General features: G+C 37.2%; 1 protein-coding gene across 4 annotated transcripts in view; it reads left to right on the top strand.

Annotated features, from left to right (window-relative positions):
• Positions 1–26258, top strand: part of KAT6A (lysine acetyltransferase 6A) — a 114294-nt gene that overhangs the window by 31819 nt on the left and 56217 nt on the right. For all 4 annotated transcript variants that reach the window (XM_060653441.3, XM_060653437.3, XM_081795616.1 and 1 more), the window contains one exon: positions 26018–26126. In XM_060653441.3, the coding sequence (XP_060509424.3) occupies positions 26018–26126 (109 nt within the window). The remainder of the gene's footprint in view (positions 1–26017; positions 26127–26258) is intronic.

The following is a 26258-nucleotide window of genomic DNA, read 5'->3' as shown; positions in this document are numbered from 1 at the left end:
TAGGGCCCACCTGATAATAGAGGGTGATCTCTAATCTCAAGATCTCAAATCTACAGAGGCCTTTTCCCAGATAAATTAATATGTACATGTTCGAAGGATTAGGAGCTGATACCTTTGAGGGCCATTATTTAGCCTACCACAACAGGCTTTCATTTCACTTAAACACCCAAGAGGGGGATTGCTGGGTTGCATATGGTAAGGGTATATTTAATTTTATAAGAAAGTGCCAAACCGTTTCCATAGTGGCTATACTCTTTTGCATTCTTACCAGCAACGTATGTGAATTTCATTTGCACTACATCCTTACTAGCACTTGGTATTGTCATTTTAAAGTTATTCTAATAGGTATATAGTGGTATCTAATTATGATTTAATTTGCATTTCCCTAATGATTAGTCATGTTGAACATCTTTTCATGTGCTTATATCTTCTTTGGTGCAGTGTCTGTTCATGTATTTTTCTCATTTTAAAAATTGGGTTGTTTTCTCTGTTGAGTTTGCTTGTTTTTTTAACACCTCTGTTCTGCCCAAAGTTAGTCCAGGGCCTTAGGGAATTAGGAAGATGTTGGTTCTTTTGTAATTCTTGTTGCTTCTCATATTTACTTGGTGCAAACTTGTTTCCTTTTGGAATTTCTAAAGCTAAATAAATTAGACTTGAATTCCTTTCTGGCTCTTAATATATTTACTCAGTAAAGGAAATAGAATCTAAATCAGCATGTAGTGGGTTAGTCAGGTCTGGGGTTCAAGTGATTGAAACCCTTGAGTAAAAAGAGTGATTTATTTATATTGCATGCTATCAAGCTGTAAGGGAGGATAGGGATGGAGTTGGCTTTAGGGACAGCTGGACAGAGGGTAAGATTATTGCTTGGTTTCTCCTCATTTCTCCTTCTCTCTTTGAATTGGTTACAGTGTCTCTTATTTCAGACAGGTTTTCTCCAAATGGTTGGGATTATGGTTGCAGGTGTCTTACGACTCAGATCCTTCCACCTTTGTGACCCTAGAGGAAAAAAAGGATCTTTTCAAATTTTGTTCAAAAGCCCCTGGAGTTTTCAGTTGAAGTTACATGCATGTCACTAAAGCAGTCACTCTGACCTACTTAACTCAGATTCAACGTGAACAAAACAAACTCTTGATTCCTTTTCCCTTTTTTCCCCCCACACCAGTAAATTCACACCTTATCAAAGCCAGAAAACAAGGGGTCCTTTTTGATTCTTCCTTGATACCATTTAAGGAATAGCCAGCCCTTTTCCATATCCAGACCATCACCCTTGCTTACTATATTGTAACCACAATGTTCTTCTCTGTTTCTTTTTTTTTAAATATTATATTGCCAAACCACACACACACACACACACACACACACACACACACACACGTACGTGCGCATGTGTTTATATAAAAATTTTTTTTTTTTTTTGAGAGAGAGAGCGTGAGTGGGAGAGGGGCAGAGAGAGAGGGAGACCCAAAATCTGAAGCAGCCTCCAGGCTCTGAGCTGTCAGCACAGAGCCTGACGTGGGGCTCGAACCCACAAACTGTGAGATCATGACCTGGGCCGAAGTGGGCTGCTTAACTGGCTGAGTCATCCAGGTGCCCTCGTAGTTTCTTTTTCTTTCTTTCTTTCTTTCTTTCTTTCTTTCTTTCTTTCTTTCTTTCTTTCTTTCTTTTTCTCTTTCTTTCTTTCTTCTTTTTAGTTTCTCAATATATATCAAGTTCTTTGTCTTCTCGAGACCTTTTTTTTTTTTTTTTTTTTAAGTTTATTTATTTGGAGAGATAGAAAACAAGCGAGTCCGCATGAACAGGGAAAGGGTAGAGAGAGAGGGAGAGAGAAAATCCCAAGCAGCTCTTTGCTGTCAGCGTGGAGCCTGACATGGGGCTCGACCCCATGAACCTGAGCCAAAATCAAGAGTCTGACACTCAACCAACTGAGCCACCCAGGCACCCTTCTTGAGACCTTTGCACATGCTGTTCCTTCTGCATGCAGTGATTTACCTTTCTAGGGGCAGAGCTTTTCTTTTGTTATGTCTCTGCTCCATTGTCACTTCCGAGAGGTTCTTTTTCTTATTTTATTTTATTTTATTTTATTTTTTATTTTATTTTATTTTAATGTTTATTTATTTTTGAGAGAGAGAGAGAGAGAGATTGAGTACGAGCAGGGGAGGGACAGAGAGAGAGGGAGACCCAGAATCTGAAGCAAGCTCCAGGCTCTGAGATGTTGACACAGAGCCTGACGCGGGACTTGACTTCACAGACCATGAGATTATGACCTGAGCTGACGTCGGATGCTTAACTGACTGAGCCACCCAGGCGCCCCAGTTCTTTTTCTAAAACAGGTAGCTGCTTCTTCATTCCCGTCTTTTTACAAGCTTACTTATTTGCTTCACAATACTGCTTAAAACAACTAAGAGTCATTTTATTCATCTCTTGGATTTTGTCTTTTCATCACTAGACTATGTAAACTATTTTAATGTAGGGACATTGTCTTGTTTACTTTTGTATGTATAGTTCTAGTACAGTATGGGGCATATGGTAGGCCTGTAAAGGTTTTTGAATGAATAAATCAATGCGTTTTTACAATTGGCTCAATCTGGGTTTAGTGGCCTTGTAGGGTGGGGATTGGTGGATAGACAGAAACACAGTTGCCACTGTGTTTCCAAGTGAACCTACATTAAGATGCCACACTTAATGCCTTTTTTCTTTTTTTACTTTTTGGAAATAACAATTCTGGTATTAATCGTCATGTGTGTTAATATTTTTATTTGAATAGAAATAATCTCTAAGTTACCTGTAGGCATAAGTCCAAACTAAGTTTAAGATCCTTATTTAAAACAATAATCAGTCGGGGTGCCTGGATGGCTCAGTCAGTTAAGTGGCCGACTTCGGCTCAGGTCATGATCTCGCGGTCCGTGAGTTCGAGCTCCGCGTCGGGCTCTGTGCTGACAGCTCAGAGCCTGGAGCCTGTTTCAGATTCTGTGTCTCCCTCTCTCTGACCCTCCCCCGTTCATGCTCTGTCTCTGTCTGTCTCAAAAATAAATAAACATTAAAAAAAAATTTTAAAAAAAACCAATAATCAGTAGAGTCTGATTAGCGCTCTTTTTTCTAGTTACTTAATGCAGTGGACTGAGTGATATGTATGGGCCAACCAGGTGTTTAAAACATCAGTAATGACATTCATTTTCATGTTGCTCTGTTATACTTACCCTTGGGGGCTTCTGTTCAGCTTCTTGTATTGTCCCTTTATAGCACTTTCCTGTTGACTGTTTATGTGTTACTCTCTGAAGCAGCTGTGGGAAATTCCAGACAGAGAGGGGTTTGGAGTCCAGAATGTTTGAATACATAGTAGAATATAAAAAGCTATAGGGTGGGTTTGACTGCTGAGTTAGTGAAGGTTGTTAGAGTGATTATGTAATTTATCATCCAAACCAGGTCATTTTTGAAAGAGTGTGCCAGGTACTGGTGTAAACTTGGACTGCCTCACGAATCCCTTTGACGAGGTGATAATTGGTTTTTGCAGGATAGGATGCTCTGAGTGTGAGGGCTTTTGAATTGGGCAGACTTGCCTAAAAGTGTATATGAGGAAGCCAGGTACAGCTCTAGGCTTTCCTAAATCCTTTTGAGAACTGAATGTAAACAGAGCCAAAGGTTCTATAGATCTGTCCTAATTAGTAAATGTAATTGCTTTATGGATAAGGTTAAAATTCTAGAATCGGAACCTAATTCTCTTTTCCTTTCCATAGGAAACTAGTATTGTGCTTAGCTGTCCTGTTCACTCAAAGAATATATGGGTTGTCTGATCTGCAGGCTTCTGGCCTACTGTCAATAGAAGGTTATTGAATGTTTCTTTGTACTAGTGTTGAAAGATTTTCCCAGATAAATTGACACTCTCTTGCCATTTTGTCCCATAGATAGTTGTAGTACACATTTGAGAGTAGGTTGGAAAGATGGGCTTTAAGATTAATTTCTAAGTCTTAAAGCACACTTGAATTCTTCAGTTAGGGAGATAGCAGAAGTTTTTAGTCAAGTACATACTGTAGAATTTTATCCTGGTTTTTAAAAGTCCTGTCTGGGGGTTGTTAATAGGAGCATTGTAATTGAGATTAATCGCTGTGACAGTATATATAGCAAGACTGATTTCATAAAGGTAAACTTATTACTCCAGAATTGGGTTTATTATTTTTTTGGTTAGGTAAAGGTATGATTTTTCTTTAATGGGACTTTTGTGCTTTTGACAAAGGATGCTAATATCAAATATTTTGAGGAAAACCAGGAAAAAAACCTTAAAGGTTTTGCAAAGGATGTAAAACACATACACACATGTTAGTCATCTTAGGGCCACCTCATTTACCTTTCTTATGAACACACTTTTGTTATGCCTTTTCTTTATTTTAATTCCCTTGCTAGGTTATATACACCTAGAATAATGCTATATATATGGTTGTTCAGTGAGAATCACGGTTACTGTGAAGTTTCCTGAGATAACAGCATTTAGAATAATATTTAAAAATTTTATTCCTATGTAAAGTAATAGCAATGCTTTTTTATGTTTCAATTCAGAATATGGTTTTGGTTTTATTTTATTTAATCAAGTCAGACAGATGTAGTTACTGTTATCTCCATTTTATGGAGGAGGAAAGAGAACCAGTATAGGTAACTAGCTATATTTTTAGCATCCAATTAAAATGAAGCCTGAGAACATTATATTAAAGGTGAGGGATGATCTACAATATGAGGCACTTGGTATAGAAAGCAGTCTTGCATGGGGTAGTGTGCATGCAGAGTCATACACTATAGAGTTCATGTTAAAAATTGTTTTTCGGGGCGCCTGGGTGGCTCAGTTGGTTGAGTGGCCGACTTCAGCTCAGGTCATGATCTCACAGTTCGTTAGTTCAAGCCCCACATGGGGCTCTGTGCTGACAGCTCAGAGCCTGGAGCCTGCTTCACATTCTGTGTCTCCCTCTCTTCTGCCCCTTCCCTGCTCATGCTCTGCCTCTCTCTGTCTCAAAAATAAATAAACATTAAAAAAAATAAAAAAAATTGTTTTTCAAGGTAAATTGCTATGTAGACATTGCTGTATTCACTTTTCATATTGCTTTATTCATTAACTTTAAAATTTTAAAACCTTATTAATCAGCTTTAAACTGTCTTCCCTTTATTAAGTTTTCTAGAACTATACCAGGACAGTTGCCATGAGCCACATGTAGCTATTTAAGTTAATTACACTTTAAGAAAAATTCATAGTAGCCACATTTCAAGTACCCAGTAGCCCACATGTAGCTAGTGGTTACCATATTATCATACCATACCATACCATACCATTACATAATATCTGTACAGATACAGAATATTTTCATCACTGCAGAAAGTTCTGTTAAACAGTGCTGTTCTTAAGAACAGTGTTAAAGAAAATATCATTTGAGGACTTGTTTTATTTTTGTTTATTAGGCTTTAGGACTTTTGTAGTTAAAATGTTAGCTTTGGATTATATATCCTAATGAGAGGGACTTTGTGATTTACTGTCTGTGGATCAAGCTTGTCATGTTCAAACTCAACCTAATATTTTATTAGTCTCTCTGGCCCTGTGTAAATCAATCATACTGGGCCTGAGGAGTAATTTGGACTAATACAAAATTTGCAAATACGTGTTTTAGGTTGTTAGTGCTTAGTATCTTTTAAGCCTTAATGTTTAATATCGTTTTCCTTATTCTGTTGGATGAAGATAATGAGATAATAACTACATGGAATTTGGATTAATTGGTTGGGGTTAATGAAGTTAAAAAGTCAAATCCTAATGAATCTAGTCCCAACAGAACTCTTTGCTCCATTTTGAAGTTATCTCAACTTCATCTCTCCTTCTTTAAACTCTAAGCCCTTAAAGTCAGGACTCTAAGTTTAGTGCCTCCTGGAACAGTCTACACACTTGTTAAGTAACTACTCTAGACCTGTCAATGTGTTACATTGTTTACTAATTCATTTAAGACTACCCTTAACTAGATTTATGAGCTCCTTGAAAGTAGGAAACCCTGTTTTGTACTTCAAATACCTGTAGTTGTATATACTAAGAACAAAAGAGACTTTAGAGAGAGTCATGGTATTTTACTGATAAAGAACCATGATAGGTTAAGTTCCTTGCCCTTCTTTGGAGAACTAGGACTAGAGAGCCTTCTATCAAGCCATCTCCTTAATTAGTTGATTGTTCAGTTTAATCTCAGGGAAGTCCTAAGCACTACTGTTGTTTGAAGACTATATTTTGTGTGTATAAACAGTATCAGTGTAGAACAAAGTTATTTATAACTCCTGATTTCAACACACGATATTTCCTGTTTGTTTCTTATGACACATTCTTAGGGGCAGATTGTATGCTATTTTTGGAGATGCAGCATTTTGATCTTGAAAAGCATTTTTGGTTTTTAGACTCGAATAGATTGAGTGTTTTCTCAGGTTAAATAAATGCTCAGGGTTTGTATTTTCATGTATCGCATTTGGTAATAGTAATTTATATAATATGTCATGGGATTGAAGTGTCCATTTATAGAAACTACTAGTCTTGACTGTTTCCCAGCTATGAATTTTAATCTCTATTTTTATATTCCAGTTTCAGTTTCAATATTACTATTGTGTATACACACTCATAGGACTGCTAAGAATAGCAAACTATCCTCTGTATAGTCGAGATTTACATTTCGGGGGTATCTTAACTGTTTCTTAAAATTCATTTTTATTCCCTATAGTCATTGACAGAGTGTCATCAGGTATTCATAAGGTAATTGTTACTTGACAGGATACTTTTGCTTCGTAGGAGTGTTACTGGTTTGTTTCTGCAGTAGCATATGTTTGTAGTTGGCATGGACCAGACCAACTCAGCCTTTTTTTTTTTTTGCAGAATACTGGTTGTTTCCTCACAGGGTTAGAATACCTTCCTTCCTCCTCCTTTCTCCCAAAACTGAAATCAGCTTCAGAAGGGAGTCTTTGGCTTGTGAATCAAGACTTTAATTATAGGCTTTCTTCTTTTGAAAGACAGTTTCCTTTTTCTGCAGTTGTTCTTTGGGTGGAGTGCATGCACGTGTGTGTGTGTGTGTGTGTGTGTGTGTGTGTGTTCGCGCGCGCGCACACAGGCGCGTGCGCAGGCACGCCTGCTTGTAGCATTTGGATCTGTGCAGCACGTTGGCTTTCTAGACATCCTTTGTATAGTAACAGCATGTGCAGAGGGGCTGGCAGCCTGTAAAACAGTTTTTTCTCCTCTTCCCCCTTCTCTCAACCTTACTCCCTCCCTAGATCTGGTGACATTACATAGATAAATGTGCTGGCTAGGAAAGCAGCAGAAGGAATTGAATGTCTGCCAAAAATTTGCAGCATGAAACCAAACTGGCTGCTTCAGCCTCGCTTTCCTGATCTCTTATTGTGTGTGTGCAGTCTACACTTGTCAGGGCTTTCCTTGTTGAGCGTTACGTCACTGTTCTCCACCCTGTCTTTTCTTTTGAAGAGCTACTGTCCTCAGGCTTCAAACTTGTTAAACACTTAAGGCTTTATTTATACTATTATGGTGGTGATATTGAAGATGAAACATATTTAAGTCTGAAAGAGAAATTTTAATTTGATGAATATCGACTTAGGTATGTATGTGTACATGTGCGCACATGTGTTTCTGGGCAATATTATGATAGTGTAGAGAAGATAAGGTACTGGTAACCACCTGAAATTATTACATTGCTTAACAAAAATTCTTCAGCAAGAGAGACATTTTCTTAAAGGACCTTGAAGACAGCTTAGAGAGGTATTGATTTTTAACTGTTGATCAGCATTGCAAGGAGACATTTCTAGAATAGAAGTGATTTAATTTATTTACTGTATGTTGAATTAAAGAAGATAATATGAGACCTTTAAATTTGGGGTTCTTAGTTTTAAGATTGCTCATAAAGTTGAGGATCTAGACTGTGCAAAATGTGTCCGTGATTTCAGAGAAAAAAATTAGTTTTTATTCTTTTCCACAGTTTGGTGAAACTGCTTAAATCCATGTCTAAAGAAAAGGTTTTGGCTATTAAAGCATTACACAGTCCTTAAAAAAATAAAGTAAGGTCCTACTTTTTTTCTAAATCCTTTAGTCTTATTATGATTTAGTAAAGTATAATTTTGAATATACCTTTAACTATAGTATTTTTCGTTGCATTTGTTCCTTATCACATGCTATTCTGTATTGTAATGTATTTTTAATGCATGTTTTATTTTTACAATTAGATTGTAAGACCCAGCAGTAGGGAACCAGTTTTGTTATATCTTGTTTCTCTAGCATCTAACTCAGTGTCCTTATGTATGAGAGATACTATGGATAATGGTATGTGGAAGTAACACTGAATATGAGAATAATGTGAGGCCGTTTCACAAGCTGACTTAGTCATCTAAGGCTCCCCAAACAGAATACCATAGACTGGATGGCTTAAAAAATAAGAATTTATTTTCTCACAGTTCTGGAAGCTAGAAGTTCGAGATCAAGATGCTGGCACAGTTGGTTTCTCCTGAGCCATCTCTCCTTGTCTTGCAGATGGCCACATTCTTGCTGCATTTGACATGACCTTTTCTCTGGGTACAGACATCTGCCCCCCGCCCCCCATGTCTCTTCCACCTCTTACAATACACTAGGCTTATAGGATTAGGGCCCCACCCTTGTGACCTCTCTTAACCTTAATTACTCCTTAGAAGCGCTCTCTCTTAAGGGTTTGGGCTTAAACATCTGAATTCTGTGGGGAATACAGTCCAGTCCATAACACTTGAAGATAGACAGATATGCCAGGTTATTATGCTATTAGATAACATGTCAGTAAAATTACAGTAAGGGAAACAGAAACCATGAGTGACTGTAGTACAGGGAATTGATAAAGCAGATGTTGAAGTGACAAAGTGGGAACATTGAAGTGACACAGAGGTAATAACTTCCTTAAGCAGCCACCACTGCTAGGGCTGGAGGAACAAAAGAAAGAGATTTGGGTTCTTAGAACCTAGAGGTTTAGAGGAGGGGCCCCATGGAGCTGGGGTTCAGACCTTTGAAGAGGTCTCACTGCTTGGTTGCTTTTAAAACCTTAGAGAGGGCCTGCACAAAGGTTGGGACGCAAGCCTCCCAAGAGGATATGTTGCTCTGCTGTGGCTGGTACTTCTGAGGGAACATGATGAAGCTAGTTTTATGAGAAATCAGTCTTCTGTAGGAAGCTGAAGGCTGCCAGCAACTGTTGCTGCTGGGAAAAAGGACCCATGCTAGGGTGACACTGGCAGGAAGAGGAAAGTGTCTGGAAGGAGCAAGTCCATTCTTTTGTCATCATCTTGTCTCCCTCTAGTGTTCCCTATTGGTGGAGCCTAATGGAAGGCGGCTGACAGAGGAGAAATGACATAATGCGTTCTGAGCCTAGCACCACAAAGCAGAGTAAGGGCGAGCTTGAAATTGAGAGACAACAGCTTCATAGCTGGCACAGATATTATTGGTGGGAGTACAGCCTCTGTAAAATCCAATTTGGCAATATGTATCAAAAATCTTAGAAATGTGTAAATCTTTTGACCTAGCAATTGTAGTTCAAGAAATATATCTTAAGGAAAATAATCCAAAAAGTGCACAAAGATGTATGTATGTACAAGGATTTTTTTAAAAATTTAAATGTTTATTCATTTGAGAGAGACAGAACATAAGCAGGGGAGGGACAGAGAAAGAGGGAGAATCTGAAGCAGGTTCCAGGGTCTGAGTTGTCAGCAACAAGCCCGTCGTGGGGCTCCAGCCCACAAACCTTGAGATCATGACCTGAGCCGAAGTCGGAAGCTTAACTGACTAAGCCACCCAGGCGCCCCTTTGGGTGTTTGATTACAGTATTGAACGTGATAAAAAACATTAGAAGTGTTAAATGTTTATCTATTTGGGATTGGTTAAATTATCTTACACATGTAGTGAAATGTTATATAGCCATTAGAAAGATGAGGCTGACTTGGATTGATTGATGTGGAAGTAAATTTAACAAAACAGATTATATGCTATATGTAGTATGGATTTCTTTCTTCTTTCTTTCTTTCTTTCTTTCTTTCTTTCTTTCTTTCTTTCAATATGTAGGGAAAGTTGAGGAAAAAATACATAAAAAAGAGAGCATAATGCCAAGTTGAAGAGTGCAGGCTTTGGAGCCAGGCAGCTTGGGCTTTGTATGTGGACTCTGCCACTTTTTATGACCTTGGGTAAATTAGTCTTTCTGGATCTGTTTTCTTACCTGGAAGATGGTGATAGTAGTACATACTCCAGAGGGTAGTTGTTAAGTCTAAAAGTGTTAATATTTATAAAGCATATGTAGCTGCTTCAAGTGCTCATTAACATTAGGTATATATAATATATAGAGGAGGAAGAGAAAGATTAGAAGTTTACTGTTTTTTCTTTTTTTTTTCATTTTTTTTTAAAGTTTTTTTTTTTTAATGTTTATTTTTGAGAGACAGACAGACAGGCTGTGAGTGGAGGAGAGGCAGAGAGAGAGGGAGACACAGAATCTGAAGCAGGCTCCAGGCTCTGAGCTGTCAGCACAGAGCCCGATGTGGGGCTCGAATTCACAAACTGTGAGATCGTGACCCAAGCCGAAGTCAGACACTTAGCTGACTGAGCCACCCAGGTGCCCCTCTTTTTTATTTTATTTTTAAAATTTTATTTATTTATTTTGAGAGAGAGAGAATCCCAGGCAGGCTCCACCCTGTCAGCACAGAGTGCAATGTGGAGCTCGATCTCATGAACCAGGGATTATGACCTGAGCCGAAATCAAGTTGGACACTTAACCGACTGAGCCACCCAGGTGCCCCTCTCCCTTTCTTTATTATCTAATTTTTAAGGTGAGAATATCATGATTTTGTAATTAGAATAAACAGTAAAGTTTTTCTGTTATAACTGAAAATGATGAAGCTGGCAAAGACACATTCAGTATTTCATTACTTTTGGAAGTCCTGATACTAACCTCGCATGCTTTATGGGTAGAATAGCACTTCCCACTGCAGCCTAGATGCATCTGACAACTGAGGCTTGTCTTTTGACAAGATCCTTATTCCTCATGGGAAAACTTCATTCTTTTCTCAGGTCCCTACAAATGCTCAGGGACTTGCATTATTTTGATGCTTCTGACTAGGTTCCTGAGGCCTCCGTCTTACTTTTGCCTTGGTTCCTTGGGTGAGTTCTCTTAGCTCTGCTTAGAACCAAACTTAGTGCTGTGAATAATGCTAGTCTTTGAAGAAGGCAGGAGAATCTCTGGTCAGTCATATGTATATGTATATGTATATGTATATGTATATGTATATGTATATGTATATGTATATGTATATACACAGACACAAGTTTAAATCCTGCCACACCATTTTGTTAATAAATAGTATCACTAATTGCCAGTAATGGAAACTCAACACTTACCATCTCTAAAGTCTCTTTTTCAAAAAATGAATTTATCTGTAGGTTGTTTACTTGGGTGAGTGAGTTAAAACTCTTTTGTGAGTTGGACTTGGAGTACCTGACTTTGAATAATTTTATTTACTTTATTAGTCACGTATAGCCTTTGGCAATGATTTTTATCTTTGGTAAAATGAGTATACAGTTGACCCTTGAACAACACAGGTTTGAGCTGTCCGGGTCCACTTTTTTGCAGGTTTTTTTGATAAATACAGTATGGTAGTGTAAAGCATATTTTCTCTTCCTTATGATTTTCTTCCTTCCTTCCTTCCTTCCTTCCTTCCTTCCTTCCTTCCTTCCTTCCTGGTTTTATTTTTAAGTAATCTCTACATCCAACATGGGGCTTGAACTCACAACCCTGAGATCAAGAGTCATATGCTCTATTGACTGAGGCAGCCAGGCCAGGCCCTCCGACCCCTTATAATTTCCTTAATAAGGTTTTCTTTTCTTTAGCTTATTTTCTTGTAAAAATACAGTATGTAATACATATAACATACAAAGTATGTATTAAATGACTGTTTATGTTATTGGTGAGGCTTTCAGTCAGCAGTAGGCTTTTAGTAATTAAGTTTTGGGGAAGTCCAGAGTTATACATGGATTTTTGTATAGGGTCCATGCCTCTAACCCCTGTATTCAAGGGTCAGCTGTATAATGTTTTTTGAAGTTCCCTTCCACTTCCACAGACCATGATTCTGATGGTAGCAGAATACTATGTATCAGTTATTATTTTTGGTAGGTCTTGAAGAAAATGATGCTATTTGCCAATTTATTCAAACCATTACTTCTTTTAGATGTCAGTTTGGCCAAAATAAATGCCTACAGTTTCAGTTTCTTAAAATTGCAACGAATAGGAAAGTCTTGTTGAACATCTTGTTCCTTCTAAACCATTATTTCATACATTTGTAGCATAAAAAATACTCCCATGCTAATACTCCTAATCTCAAGTACTACTAAAGACTTTTCTAAATGTGGGTAATGCACAGTATGGTAAATGTGTCTTAATGCAATCATGTAGATAAGTACCATATATAGAAAATATATTAGTCCACACAAAATTTTCATCACCTTGCCTTTTTTGGGATGTTAAAACAAAACAAAATCTTGTCCTGACTTAAAAAGTGGCAACTGGTTACTTAACAAAGATGAGCTTTGAAGGATAGATACAGTTTTGAAAGGGATATAGGAAATCCGCATTTATTAGATACCTCTTATGTTTGAGTTACACTCCCATATCTTTATCCCATTTAATCTTTACGGTAACTTGAAAGGTAGGTATATTGTACCATTTTACACCAAAGAGGTTAACTTACATAGGCAAAGTGATGCCGTAAGTGGCAGAACTCAGTCTTTCTCTAAGCTCTGCTGAGCTGATTCCTAGTGGGAGGAATACAAAGAACTTTGAGGGGAATGGTAAGATAACGAGGAGAAAGAGCATAAAATGTGATCTCTGAAGACAAGTGAATAGATTGGGAGAAGAGAAAGATAGTATGAAAAAACTAGTTTGGTATATGGTGGAAGGAATTGAATACCAAACCATAGGAGTTAGCATTTGGGATATGTTTTATAAGTTTTGAGCCAGCATGGTAACTAGATTTTAAAAATAGTATTTTAGGGGTGCCTGCCTGGCTCAGCCAGTTAAGCTTCCTACTCTTGGTTTCAGCTCAGGTCATGATTTCGCAGTTTGTGAGATTGAGCCCTACATCAGGCTCTGTGCTGACAGTGTGGAGCCTGCTTGGGATTTTCTCTCTCCCCCGCTACTCTGTGCTCCTCTCCCATGCGCACATGTGTGCTTCTGTGCACGTTCTCTCTCTCTCTCTCTCTCTCTCAAAATAAATAAACTTAAAAATCTATATGTATTTTAAAAAATAGTATTTAAGGGGCTTCACCTGGAAGCAGTGTGCAGAAGAAAAATCAAAGAAAGGCTAGAGTCCATGTAGAAGATTGCACATGGTGATGTGACTCTGAATTAGGGAAGAGCCATACTTACATAAAACAAACTAAAATAGAAAGTAAAGGACCACAAAGGGAAGGAGAAGCAGTAATAATTTGGCAGTATCTTATTTGGGTGAATGAAGAGAATGATTTATTACTGACAAACAGAAAGTGGAACTTTCAATTTAATTGATGAATATGGGAAAGAAAGATAACTCTTTACAATTTCTTAGCATAGAATTGAAGTTCAGCAAATATGCACATTGTTATTTTTTAGTTTTTTAAAATGTTTTATTTATTTTGAGAGACAGAAAGAGAGTGAGTGTGGACGAGGGGCAGAGAGGGAGACACAGAATCCAAAGCAGGCTCTGGGCTTTGAGCTGTCAGCACAGAGCCTGACTTGGAGCTCAAACTCAAGAGCCATGAGATTATGACCTGAGCCGAAGTCAGACGCTTAACTGACTGAAACCCAGGTGCCCGGCACATTGTTATTTTTGATGTCACCTCTGATTAGGAAAGGGAAAATTGTTATAGTATCTTGACAGATGATTGCTATCTCATCTAAATTTATGGTAATGTGTATATGTAGTAAAAGTGTAGGTTGAAATTGATTACTATTCTAATTATATCATTAACTTATTTTACCAATAATCTTGTTGTGTCTAATTGTACAAGTCATTGAATGGACTCATCAAAATAAGAATGAATTCAATTTAGTACTCCTCTTAAAAGCTTTGTAATGGCTAATGGGTTATGTTGGAACTGATTAAAATTATACAAGATTACCTTATTGTAGACTATTAATAATGAAAAATGGGCTCTTTTCCAGGCCTTTTATGTTGTTTTATTATTATATGTATTTTGCAACTGTATACTTTGGAGGAAAATGTTTAATAAGCAGCCATGGAGTACTCTTTTTTTTTTTTTCTGTTTATGTATTTTTGATGAAGAGAGCACAAGCTGGGAAGGGACAGAGAGAGGGGGAGACAGAGGACATGAAGTGGGCTCTGGACTGAGAACGGAGAGTCTGATGGGGGGCTTGAACCACAAACTGTGAGATCATGACCTGAGTTGAGGTCAGTTAGGACACTTAACTAACTGAGCCACCTAGGTGTCCCTGCCATGGAGTGCTTGATAGTATATGGGGTGCTGACAAATTTAAAGAGATTAAATCCTACCCAAGTACAGCTCCTCTGAAGATTACTGAATCTTAGAGGAGAGGCTTTGAGTAAGAATTGATAAACTTATTTGGAGCTAAGCATGATTTTGTTGTATTTTAATTTCATTGAATTCTTGAAATTTAGCACACAGAATTTAGTACATAACTGTGTGCAAGGTACTTAAGAGGTGAATTAAGATGTCTAGCATGATACCTGCTTAGCTAGTGCTGTCTTTCTGGAAAAGATCAAGGAAAGCTAAATTCTGAACTATCATAAAGGATTTGGGAGGAGCAGGAGTTCATCTAAGGCCATTAGTAGTGAAGACATGAAGCACTGGGTAAAACCGAGAGGAAGGTTTGCCTGAGGAGAAGAGAACGCTGTATTAGAATGTTCAGCTTTCTCAACAAAGTACCTTCCAACAAAGCATTAATTTCCTAACGTGAGCTTTGTGTGCTCTTACAGTATCAGAAATAAGTAATTGTGTAGATATCCTCTCAGAAGACTTACTTTTGAATTTTTTGGGATGTAAGTGGATAATGGGAGTAGTATTTAACTGTTTTTTAATTATTTTGTGTGGATTTTGTTTTGTATTTATTGACATAAGTGCTTTGAATTAGGTGGGTGGATTTGAGAGGGGCTTATGATGTTTCATGCAGAGTAACCTGGCTGGATTAGATACATAGCAGTCAAAAAGAGGTTTTAGTTGGTAATTTAGCAGTGCATGATAGATTTTAATTCTTAAAAAAAAATATTTTTTTTAGTGTTTGCTTATATTTGAGAGAGAGACAGAGAGACCATGTGTGGGGGAGAGAGGGAGACAGAATCTGAAGCAGGCACCAGGCTCTGAGCTGTCAGTACAGAGCCTAATGTGGAGCTTCAACTCATGAGCCGTGAGATCATGACCTGAGCTGAAGTTGGACACTTCACCAACGGAGTCACCCAGGTGCCCGTAGATAGATTTTAATTCTTAGACTTGTCTTGTAAGAAAAATATTAAGGTGTAAGGGTGACCTATTTTTATTTAGTTGGATTAAAAGGTGAAACTAACTTTGATGTGCGTATAGTGAGAATAAAATGGCTGACCTTTAAATTCAGTAGCCAGAATTTACTATTAGTAATTAATTTTGGGGGGGGGGGATTAAAGTGGTATTTCTAAGTCTAATCACTGTAGTCAAGATGAACATAATAAGGGGTTCCATGGGAACAGTTAAAAGAACAGGTTTTGAAAATGAAGACAGATTATAAGTAGTTGCCTCTCTGTGTGACAGGGTTTTTTGTTTTTTTGTTTTGTTTTTGAGAGAGTAAGAGCACAGGAGCAGGGTGGTCAGGAGGACAGGGGAGGAGTGGTGGAGGGAGAGGAAGAGGAATCTTAAGCAGGCTCCATGCTGCGTGTGGAGTCCCACACAGGGCTTGATCTCACCACCACGAGATCATGACCTGAGTCCAAATCAAGAATTGGACGCTTAACCAACCAAGCCACCCAGACATCCCTCACTGTGTGAGTTTTGACCTATTATTACTTAAATCATGTGACCTGTGAGACTGAAACATACCACTTAAGTTTTTAGTTCAATTTTTTATTGTAAAATTTACCATTTTAAACATTTTTAGTGTATAATTGAGGGGCATGAAGTATATTCACAGTTCTTTGAAACCATTAATACTGCCCATTTCTAGAACTTTTTTTTATCATTTCAAAGTCTGTATTCATTAAACAGTAACTTCCCCATTTCTTCCTTTTTTCCAGCTTCTGATAACCTCTTTTCTACATTCAGCCTGTATGATTTTAACTATTCTAGGTTCCTCACATAAGTGGAATTAAACAGTATTTGTTCTTTTGGTATACCACTTGATTTTTTAAAAAACGAGTTGCAGTAATTATAGATGAACGTTGTTTTTAATGAGGTATTTATAATTTTTTATAGATTTTTTTTATTTAAATGAATGATGTGACCATTATTGCTTTAGTGCATCTTTGGGTATTATAGCAAGTCCTATATGAATTATGTGCTTCCATATTCTTAATGTTAGCTATGTTAATTTGTCTCAATAATTTCCAGTGTCCATAAAACCTGAGAAAATTTGTAGCTTTTAAGAAATCACACATCTTTATTGCCTGATAGCTTATGAAATGATCTCTTAGAGGTTTCTGAAGTCATAAGTCTAAATTTACACGTGCAGTCTTTTTACTTGAAAATTCTGGTGGTCATAAATTCTAGAACTTATTCAGTTCTGTCTTGAAAGAACTAGAAATAATTACATAGAACAAAACAGATTCTTGACTATTCTTTATGTCAGTGTTTAAGAACGAAGACAAGATGTTTTGAGTTCCTCAGAAGATATTAGAAAATGGAGACAATGACAAGTGGATAATGGCTTCAAAAAAATTAAAGACAAGTTTTTGGGGGGAAATGAAAATTCGACTTTAAGATTGGAATATCTCAATACAGAAATATTGAAGATATTCTAAATGATTATATCTAAAAATTCTTTTCTTTCATGGTATCAACCTCATGTAGCAGAGCTCATTGGGCAAAATTTTTGCTGTTTTTGTTTTTAAAAGTTATTTCCAAAAGCTCATGTCAGAATGCTGGCTGCTCAACCGGCTGTTTACTTATCAGAGCATCTACTTTGCCTCAATGCTGCCATCTGGCGATTATTATGGAGATCGCAGCATGTGCTTAAGGCACCCTAAGCGATGCAAGGTGCAATCTAAGTGCTTTCTGCCACAAATCTCCCCGTTTTTGAGAAATTGAATAAAAGTGGGTTGTGTGGCAGAAATCTTAATTTGGTTATTGAGGCCATGAGATTACTTTGTGAGATTACTTTGTAAACAGAACATTTATATATTATTAAGATGCACATATCTTTATCAGGCTCTTGCCAACTCATTGTTCTAAGATAGTATTTTTGTTATTTATTTTTATTTCTACAAGGTAATTTAAGGTATTGAATGCTTATTGGAGGCATACTGTTTGTTAGACACTGTTCTTACTGGATCCTATAGTACTGTTGACAGTATTAGCAATACAGTCGTGAACAAACACATGGAAATCAGAACTTTCATAGAGTTTATATTTAGTGGGGGACAAATAATAAGATACACACGCACATGCATGTGCATAATATGTTAATTAATGAAAAGGGTTAAGGAGAAGAAATAAAGCAAGAAAGGGGGATACAAATTATTGTGGTTGGTGAGTTGTTTTGAAGTGTTAGATGCAGTGGTCAAAGAAAGCCTTACCAAGCAGGGGACTTTTGAGTAAAGATTGGAAAGATCTGGGGAAGAGCATGCAGATAGAAAGAAAGCAAATGCAAAGGCCCTGTGATTGGGACATCTGACTTGCAAGCTAGGAAGCTGGAGTAGAATGTAAGAGGAAGAGGGCAATAGAACATGAGGTCAGAGGGGTGTAATTGTGTATTTATATGTGGGGGTACAAGTCACATAAGGCCTTGTAGTTCATTTGGCATGTAATCTGAGATGGAAGGTTCTGGACTGGATGGAGGGTTTGGGGCAGCCAAGTGAGGTGCTCTGATTTACCTTTTAACAGGTTCACTCGGGCTGCTGTGTTTAATGGTATGTAAAGTCATTTGCTACAAACTTTTTTTCTTGTTTTATTAGCTGTAGGAACAGGTTCACTTTATATAGATATGAGAACAGTAGGCTTTAAGACTTAGTGTGGACAGATTTGGGAACAGCAATTGTATGTCATGGTGCATATCTCTGCACAGGTTTTTAAAAACTGTATTCATAGGTTATCAGTTATTCTTTGTGATACAGAATAATTGAAATCAGCTTGTAGAGTTTCACTTGGAAAATGGTATTAATATCTCCTCACTGTCCTAAAATCACCCCAGTACATTTTCAGATTCAAATCTTATAGTAAACCCAATGTAGTTTTAGCCCCTTTCTTATTTATTTTCATGCTTCTTAATATTTTAGGAATGAGAATGATCTGGAGTTGTAATTTTTTACGTTCTATTTAGGCATATTCTAAAACAAATCACACAATTACTGATCAGCAGTGCTGTTTGATCAAAGAAAAACTCATAGATTTATGTTGTAACCTAGATAATATGTTTAAACCACTTTTTTGGCTTGTATTCTTATCAGCTAAAATGACCAATCTTCAGAGTAGTAGTATGCTTTCCCAAATTGCATTTAAAATCCTGAAATTACCAATTAAGATACAGTCATTGCTAGTAATAGTATTTCTCTGTGGATTTAGTTTTGTTTTGGTAGCTGAAAAATTTATCATATTTGTGCTTGGTTCTGTGATGCCAAAGAGTAAATATCTTCAATGTGAAATGTGTAGGTGAGGGAAATTATAGCTGTACCCTCTGTATTACTGACAACTCTCTTTGTAATTTGAGTCTGTTTGGACCACTGTCTTTATTTGACTTAACAGATATCTTTTCAGCTTATGTCTTATTTTCACACTGTGCATATCAATACTGAATAACTAAATTGTACACCTGAAACTAATATTACACAGTATGTTAACTGAAATTTAAATAAAAACTTTAAAAATATCAATATTGTTTAAACTTAGGTAAGATTTCATACTGAGAACAATCAGCAAATTGTTTTGTCTAGTAAGTAGGCAAGGTCTAAGACTGTGGTCATTTGATAAGAATCAAAATAATTGAGTTAAACTATCTACACAGCTCTAAGTAGCCAGGCAGCCAGTTTGTCTAAATCACTCCCCTCCTCCCCTCACCAACTTTAATGAACACTTAAATGACATCAGTTATTTTGTTTTGAGATAGATAAAATCTAGTAATATGAAGTGATTGATGACATATAAAAATATTAACAGCAGTAATATTACAGAGATTATACAAGAATATATAGGGATAGTTTTGCTAAGGATTTCTTACGTATGATTTTAAATAACATTTTCTGTCATTGGGAACTTTATTTTCTAGATGATAAAGACACATATTTAAAAACACAAATTGCTATGTCACTTTTAATTTTCGAACTGTTTTCCTGTGCTGAAGAATAACAATAATTTGTTTTTCAGACTTTCTCTTTTCTTCATCCTTGTATGTTTGCTCCCTTAAGTATGATATAATCTCCCTTACATATAATCTAATCCTAAAAGTAGCAGCAGATTAACCAAGTACTTTGCTATTACTAATGTTATTAATTATGGTAACTGAGTTTGAATCATAATACTATTCCTACTCTGCCCTACAGCTTCTTATAATGTAGACTTCTTCTCCACTATGACTGTAGGTTACACAGGATTCTTTATCTGAACCCAAGTTGTTCTTTTTGTAACCACACTGCTGAAGTAATATAATATACTTTATATGTGAAAGTGGTACCGGTTTAGCACTAGTAGGTCATTACGTTGAATTATAACCTTATGTCCATATGCCACTAGTAGAGCTACTTTTTCATACTCTTACCCTATTGTAAAAGGAGGGTGGGGGTGGGGAGAGACCCAAGAAGAAGAATTGACACATTGGTCACACATTGGTCTTCACAGCCTCTAAGATGATTTTTGTTCCTTTATTGAACAAATTCTTCTGACATGAAGTTCTTCCCATCTGCTTTTTAAAAAGTGTGTAGTGGGGGCACCTGGGTGGCTCAGTTAAGTATCTGACTTTGACCCAGGTTATGATCTTGTAGTTCCTGGGTTCGAGCGTCGCATTGGGCTCTGTGCTGACAGCTCAGAGCCTGGAGCCTTCTTTGGATTCTGTTGTCTGCCTCTCTCTTTGCCCGTCCCCCCACCTCGTGTGCACACTTGTGCGCGCTCTCTCTCTCTCTCAAAAATAAACAAACATTAGGGGCACCTGGATGGCTCAGTTGGTTAAGCGTCCGACTTCAACTCAGGTCATGATCTCACAGTTTGTGAGTTCGAGCCCCGCATCGGGCTCTGTGCTGACAGCTCAGAGCCTGGAACCTGCTTCAGATTCTGTGTCTCCCTCTCTCTCTGCCCCTCCCCTGCTCATGTTCTGTCTCTCTCTGCCTCTCAATAAATAAACGTTAAAAAAAAAAAGTTAAAAACATAAAAATAAAAAGTTTTCTCTAAAACTTCAGAAAAGTTTTTGCAAAACCTCCCTATTCTTGGGTGCAATCATTTTTGCTGACTTGAACACATTTATATGATTCTTCTAAAATCACGCATTCCCAGCTTCTTGACTTCTTAATTTTTTTTTAAGTGTTTGTTTATTTTTGAGAGAGAAGGGGAGAGGGGCAGACAGAGAGAGAGAGAGGAACAGAGGATTTGAAGCAGGCCCTGTGTTGACTGCAGAGAGCCTAACACATGGCTTGAACCCATGAACCATGAGATCATGACCTGAGCTGAAGTTGAACACTTAACTTACTGAACCATCCAGGCTCCCCTTGCCTTCTTAATTTCTTTGTCTTTAATTATACTTTTTTCTGTCATCAGCTAGAGTGTTAACTTTATGAAAGTTGAGACTTTGGCTGCCTTTTTCACCATTGTTCCCTCAAATGTCTGTAATAGTGCTTACTAAATATTAAAGAATTCATGCACATTTGCCATTGGAGGTTTCGTTTATTAGCTAGGACTTTAGACTTAGAAATCACAAATTCTAAAGTTTCCCTGTGGACCCCAGTCTTCAATCCTTTTTTCTTCCTGTGGACCTTTGTTTTCATTTCATCAGATTTCCATGGTACTTTAACTCCAGACACTTTTTATCAACCCCCACCTGCTTATGATCCAGCCTCAACGTTGTGTCCCACCGTTTTAGTTGACCCTTCTTAACGCAGCACTCTGACCCCTGTGTAGTCAAAAATTCATATATAACTTTTGGCTCCACAAAACTAAATAGCCTGCTGTTAACCTGAAGCTTTACCAATAATGTAAATAGTTAATTAGCACATATTTTGTATGTTATATAATTATATACTATATTCTTATAATAGAGTAAGTTAGAGAAAACAAAATCATAAAATAGAGGCGCCTGGGTGTTTCAGTAGGTTAAGCATCCAATTCTTGATTTCGACTTGGGTCATGATGTCATGGTTCGAGAGATCGATCCCCCCTTGCACTGATGGTGCGGAGCCTGCTTGGGATTTTCTCTCCTTCTCTGTCCCTCCCACCAAGAAAAAAGTAAAAAGTAAAAATCATAAGGTAACAACATACACTTGTAAAAAACCCACTTATAAGTGGACCCAGATTGTTCAAACCATGTTGTTCAAAGGTCAGCTGTGTTTGCATTTGCATTCTAGTAGACTTTACCCTTTGGCTTATCTCATCAGTCTACAGCTCTCTGATTTTATCAGTCCAAGGCTGCAGAGGAGTTAAGGAAAGATGTAGAACTATTCTGATTGGAAACACTACAAATTACACTTTCTGATCTTAGCTGTGTGGTTAGGGCTGATTGACAGTTTTATTTTCCATCACTAATTGATTCTCTATCATCTTCCACACGGAGACTTCCAGCCTTTTTTTTTTTTTTTGCTTTTTGTAAATGCCCAAACTCATACTGGTCTACTTCTGTTTAAGTAAGTGACATTGTCTTCTATTTTAGTGAAGAGATAGAGGCCATTTTGTAGGAACTCCATCAACTTTTCTCCTATTTTGAATTTATTCTCTATGTTAATAACATATTTTTCTGATTCTTTCTTGCCTGAAAAATGTGTGTCCACTTTCCATTTTGATAGGAGGGTTTTTTTTCTGCTATCTTTGCTCTTAGACCCAGCCAATCTCACTTGTCAGTTTTCTCAGTCAGCTTTCACTTTCTCCTGCTCTATCCAGCCAATTCCTGTCCCACTTTTGGCAGGCAATTTTTATTTCCTATTTTCCAGAAATAATGAATCTGTCAGAAATGAGCACCCTCAGCATTTCCCTTTTCCCACCATATCCCACCTACAAATAGTGTGCATTGATACCATCCTATACTATGAAGGGCAGTCCCTTTATCCCTGCTTTAAAATTCGTCCTTTTTTCAAAACCAGTATTAATTATCCAGTAGAACTTTCTGTAATGATGGAATTGTTCTATATTTGTATTGTCCAGTACCATAATCACTAGCCATATGTGAATGTTGAGCACTAGAAATGTAGCTAGTGTGACCAAGGAATTAAATTTATTTTATTTCAGATTTAAATAGCCACATGGTTTAGGGTCTACCATGTTGAATAGTATAGCTCTAAACCTTAACCATAAAATATGTTCCTGTTATTTCTTGTTTCTTGAATCTCTCTGACCATGTGTGTCGTCTTCTCCACATTTAAATAGGTTTAGTCTTTTGCATCTTAAATACCTAGAACACATCAAAACCTTTTGCCATTTTTTTAAGCCATATCTTGTCTGTTTTCTGTCCCTTCATGGCAGTTTCTTGGTTCCTATGACTTTAGCTCTTATCCTGTCATAGGATAAGACAAATCCTATCCTGAGAAAGGCTCACTATTAGTGAGGTCTCCAACTATTTCTCAGTTGTGCAATCCAGTAGATATTTTATCTTCCCCAAATTGATTGTTGGTTGCTCTCTGCTTCTTGAAATTCTTGTGTTAGGACTTCCTCTTCGTTCTGTTTTCCCTCAGACTGGTCCTTTCTTGTCCCCCCTCTTCCCCTGCCCCCATACTCTTCTGCTTAGACTTTGTCTCACTTCTCCAATCCCCTCTCCTTGTTCATTTTTACTACAACTTCACTCCTCTTGCTCACTAGGTGCTGTCAGTTATCACCTACATGTTGCTGCCTTTTAAATCTCTCTAGCCTATTCTAATTTCCAAACTCCAGTGTTGCCTTCATGAAGCCACCATCCAGGTCAAGAAAAAGAATATTATCAGCACCTCAGAGTCCCTTTCCAATTCACTGCCTCTTCTTTTCTCTCTAAAGGTAACTGCTGTCTCAACTTATAACTATATAGAACTGTTTTAGAACTTTATATAAATAAAATGATACAGTACGTAGTCTTCTGCGTCTTTTCTCTCATTCAGCATTGTTTGTAATAGTCACCCACGTTGTTAACTGTTATTTTCATTACTGTTTAATACTCTATGGATATAGCACAATTTATCTGTACACCCATTGCTGGTTATTTGGGTAATTTTTTGTTTGAGTAAATTTTGTTATGAATAATGCTGTTCTTACCATTTTTGTGTATGTTTTATTGTACATATGTGTGTGTGCTTCATTTGGTGGATATATTGCTAGGAATGGAAGTGCTGAGTCATATGATATGCCTTTAATTTTAGTGAATACTGTCAAATCGTTTTCAGAGTAGTTTTGTCAATTTATATTCTTATCAGCAGTGTTAAGAGTTCTGTTGTTCTAGTTTCTTATCAGCACTTAACTATTGCCAGTCTTTATAATTTTAGCCGTTCATGAAGCTCTACCTCCTTGATGGCTAATGGGTTGAGCATCTTTTCTTATGTTTATTGGCCATTTATTATTTACGTACCTGCTGTTGTCAAGTGCCTGGTGAAGACTTTTGCCTAGTTTTCTATTGAATTGTCTGTCTTTTACATACTGACAGGTAAGAGTTCTTAATATATTCTGGCTGTGAGCCATTTGTTAGTTAAATATGTTGTTAATATCTTCCATTCTGTGGCTGGTCTTCTCACTTAGTGTTTACTTCCAATTTCTACTCCTCAGTGAAGTCTTTCCTAACTTTACTCCCTGGTTCTTTTTTATATTCCTTTTTAAAGAAAGGATGTGGTAGTCTTTACCACAGCCACAATTATTAAGACAACTTCCAGCTTTTCATCTCTCATTTCGTCTCTTGGCTGAGCAATACTGTTAATTTGCTTGTGTTGGACATTATTGATGTACCATCCAACTCTTTCACTAATCCACTTCCTTTTCAGGATTTTTCCTCTAACAGCCACTTAAATTTTGGTATTCTGACCTTAGGTCTCTTCTTTCTACCTGTTCTCCATGAGAGAACTCCTCAATTTTGAGAATCTTAATGCCATTTTATAGGTATATGATTTCTAGATTATTTCCAGACTAACCATTCTCCTGGACTTCAGATTCCTGTATCACAAAGCCCATGGGCATTGCTACATAGATGCTCCATAGGCATTTTAAGCTCCATGAGTCAGTCCCAAACTAAGCTCATCCCCCTCCTCTCAAGCTTGATTCTATATTTTCTTTGAACACCTTCCCTGTCAAGTACCTCCAGAAGAACTTAAGTCTGGGAAACCTTTCCTTGCTACCCATTTCCCCCGCTTGATTCCTCTGTTGTTTCTCATTGTAACACTTCTGTAATAGCACTGACAGACATTTTATCTGTTTTCACCAGTTGTCTAAAAGAATCTTGAGTTCTTTATGCCTCTCTCCCATATAAGTGGTTGAGATTTGACTGAGATTGCCTCTAGCTAAACACATCTAAAATCAGACTCAGCATCTTTGGTTTTCTTCTGATTTTCTTCTTTAAAATGACTTACCTTTCACACCATCTTTTCATTAAGTCAGTCTTATTAAACTCATTTCCTTTTCTATTACCTTCCACAACTAGTTTATTTCTAAGTCCATAGCTGTTTTTTCTGTTCCATTTTTTTTAGCTTTGGTTCAGGTTCTTGTCTTCACCAGACTATTGTGGTCATTGTTTAAATGTTCTATCCATCTTTAGGTTTCTCCTCATTCATCTTTGATATTGCTACTGGATGTTTTGCTCAAATACAGGTGATTTTCTTTTGGTTCAGTAGCCTTCTATTGTTTTCTTCCTGCAGTGTAAAATCCAACTTTATAAGACATTCAGTGGCAGTCTTCACAAACTGAAGTGATCTACCCACCCTCTCTACTACCACTTATGACAGAAACCATATCCTTTAAGCACTGGCTTTAGCAGACTGCACACCTAAATTTATCTTATTTATGTTACCTGTACTGCCTTTCTCTCCATCCTTTGGGCTGGAGGGGAAGGGGGTAGTGTTGTAGAGCCACATGTAAGCCTAGGTTTAAACCCAGTTTTAACAATTGTTTTGTCTATTGTCCTTGGACAAACTTCTCAAGATCCCATAGCCTAGTACTAGTACTTAATACATGTTATCTTCCTCTTTCAACCCTTCTCCTCCAAACCACAACTGAAATTTATCTTTTATACTTGTACAGAGTACTTATTGGTTGTCTCTTCTACCACTTAAGGTCTGCTGCCTTGTATGGTGTTTATTTCTGCACATTTTATCACTTCTCTGACACCACATACCTTTTAAGGTCTGATACTATGATTTCTTATGACTAATTCAGTTGAATTTTTTGTTTTAGGTGAAGGATTTGCTTTGTCCAGTCCATATTATGTCATTAAGTTTCTGAGTGAAAATGATGGTTGGTATGTGATTTTTTTGGACCAAAGTTGCCACTAGAAGGACTAGTTGTAAAGGCCCAGCCAAAGCAGGCTTTGTTAAAACTCCCTTACTTAGTTGGAAATTTAGGAGAGTGATACAGTTGTCTTGGTTACGTGTAACTCTCATAGGAATTTAAAACTGTAATTTTAATGTCTTTGAATTAATACTGAAAATAAAGTACTCGTACCTGAGTGAATTGTTTTTTTCTTTGTAGCCTGTTGCTGAACCAATCCCCATCTGTAGTTTCTGTCTTGGTACAAAAGAACAAAACCGAGAAAAGAAGCCAGAAGAACTCATCTCCTGTGCCGACTGTGGCAACAGTGGTATGTAATCTCCTTTATTCCTTCTGATGTATGCTCTCAGGCAGGAGGGAAGTGTATTTAACTGAGATGGTATCCTTGATCCTTATAAAACAATACTTTGATGCTGGTTTTAGGTAACTGAGATGAATCTTC

This window comes from Panthera onca, chromosome B1 (assembly GCF_046562875.1).
Source record: "Panthera onca isolate mPanOnc1 chromosome B1, mPanOnc1 haplotype 2, whole genome shotgun sequence".
Lineage (NCBI taxonomy): Eukaryota > Metazoa > Chordata > Mammalia > Carnivora > Felidae > Panthera > Panthera onca.
Note: the sequence above shows the minus strand (reverse complement) of the source record. Positions and strands in the feature narration are given on the sequence as shown.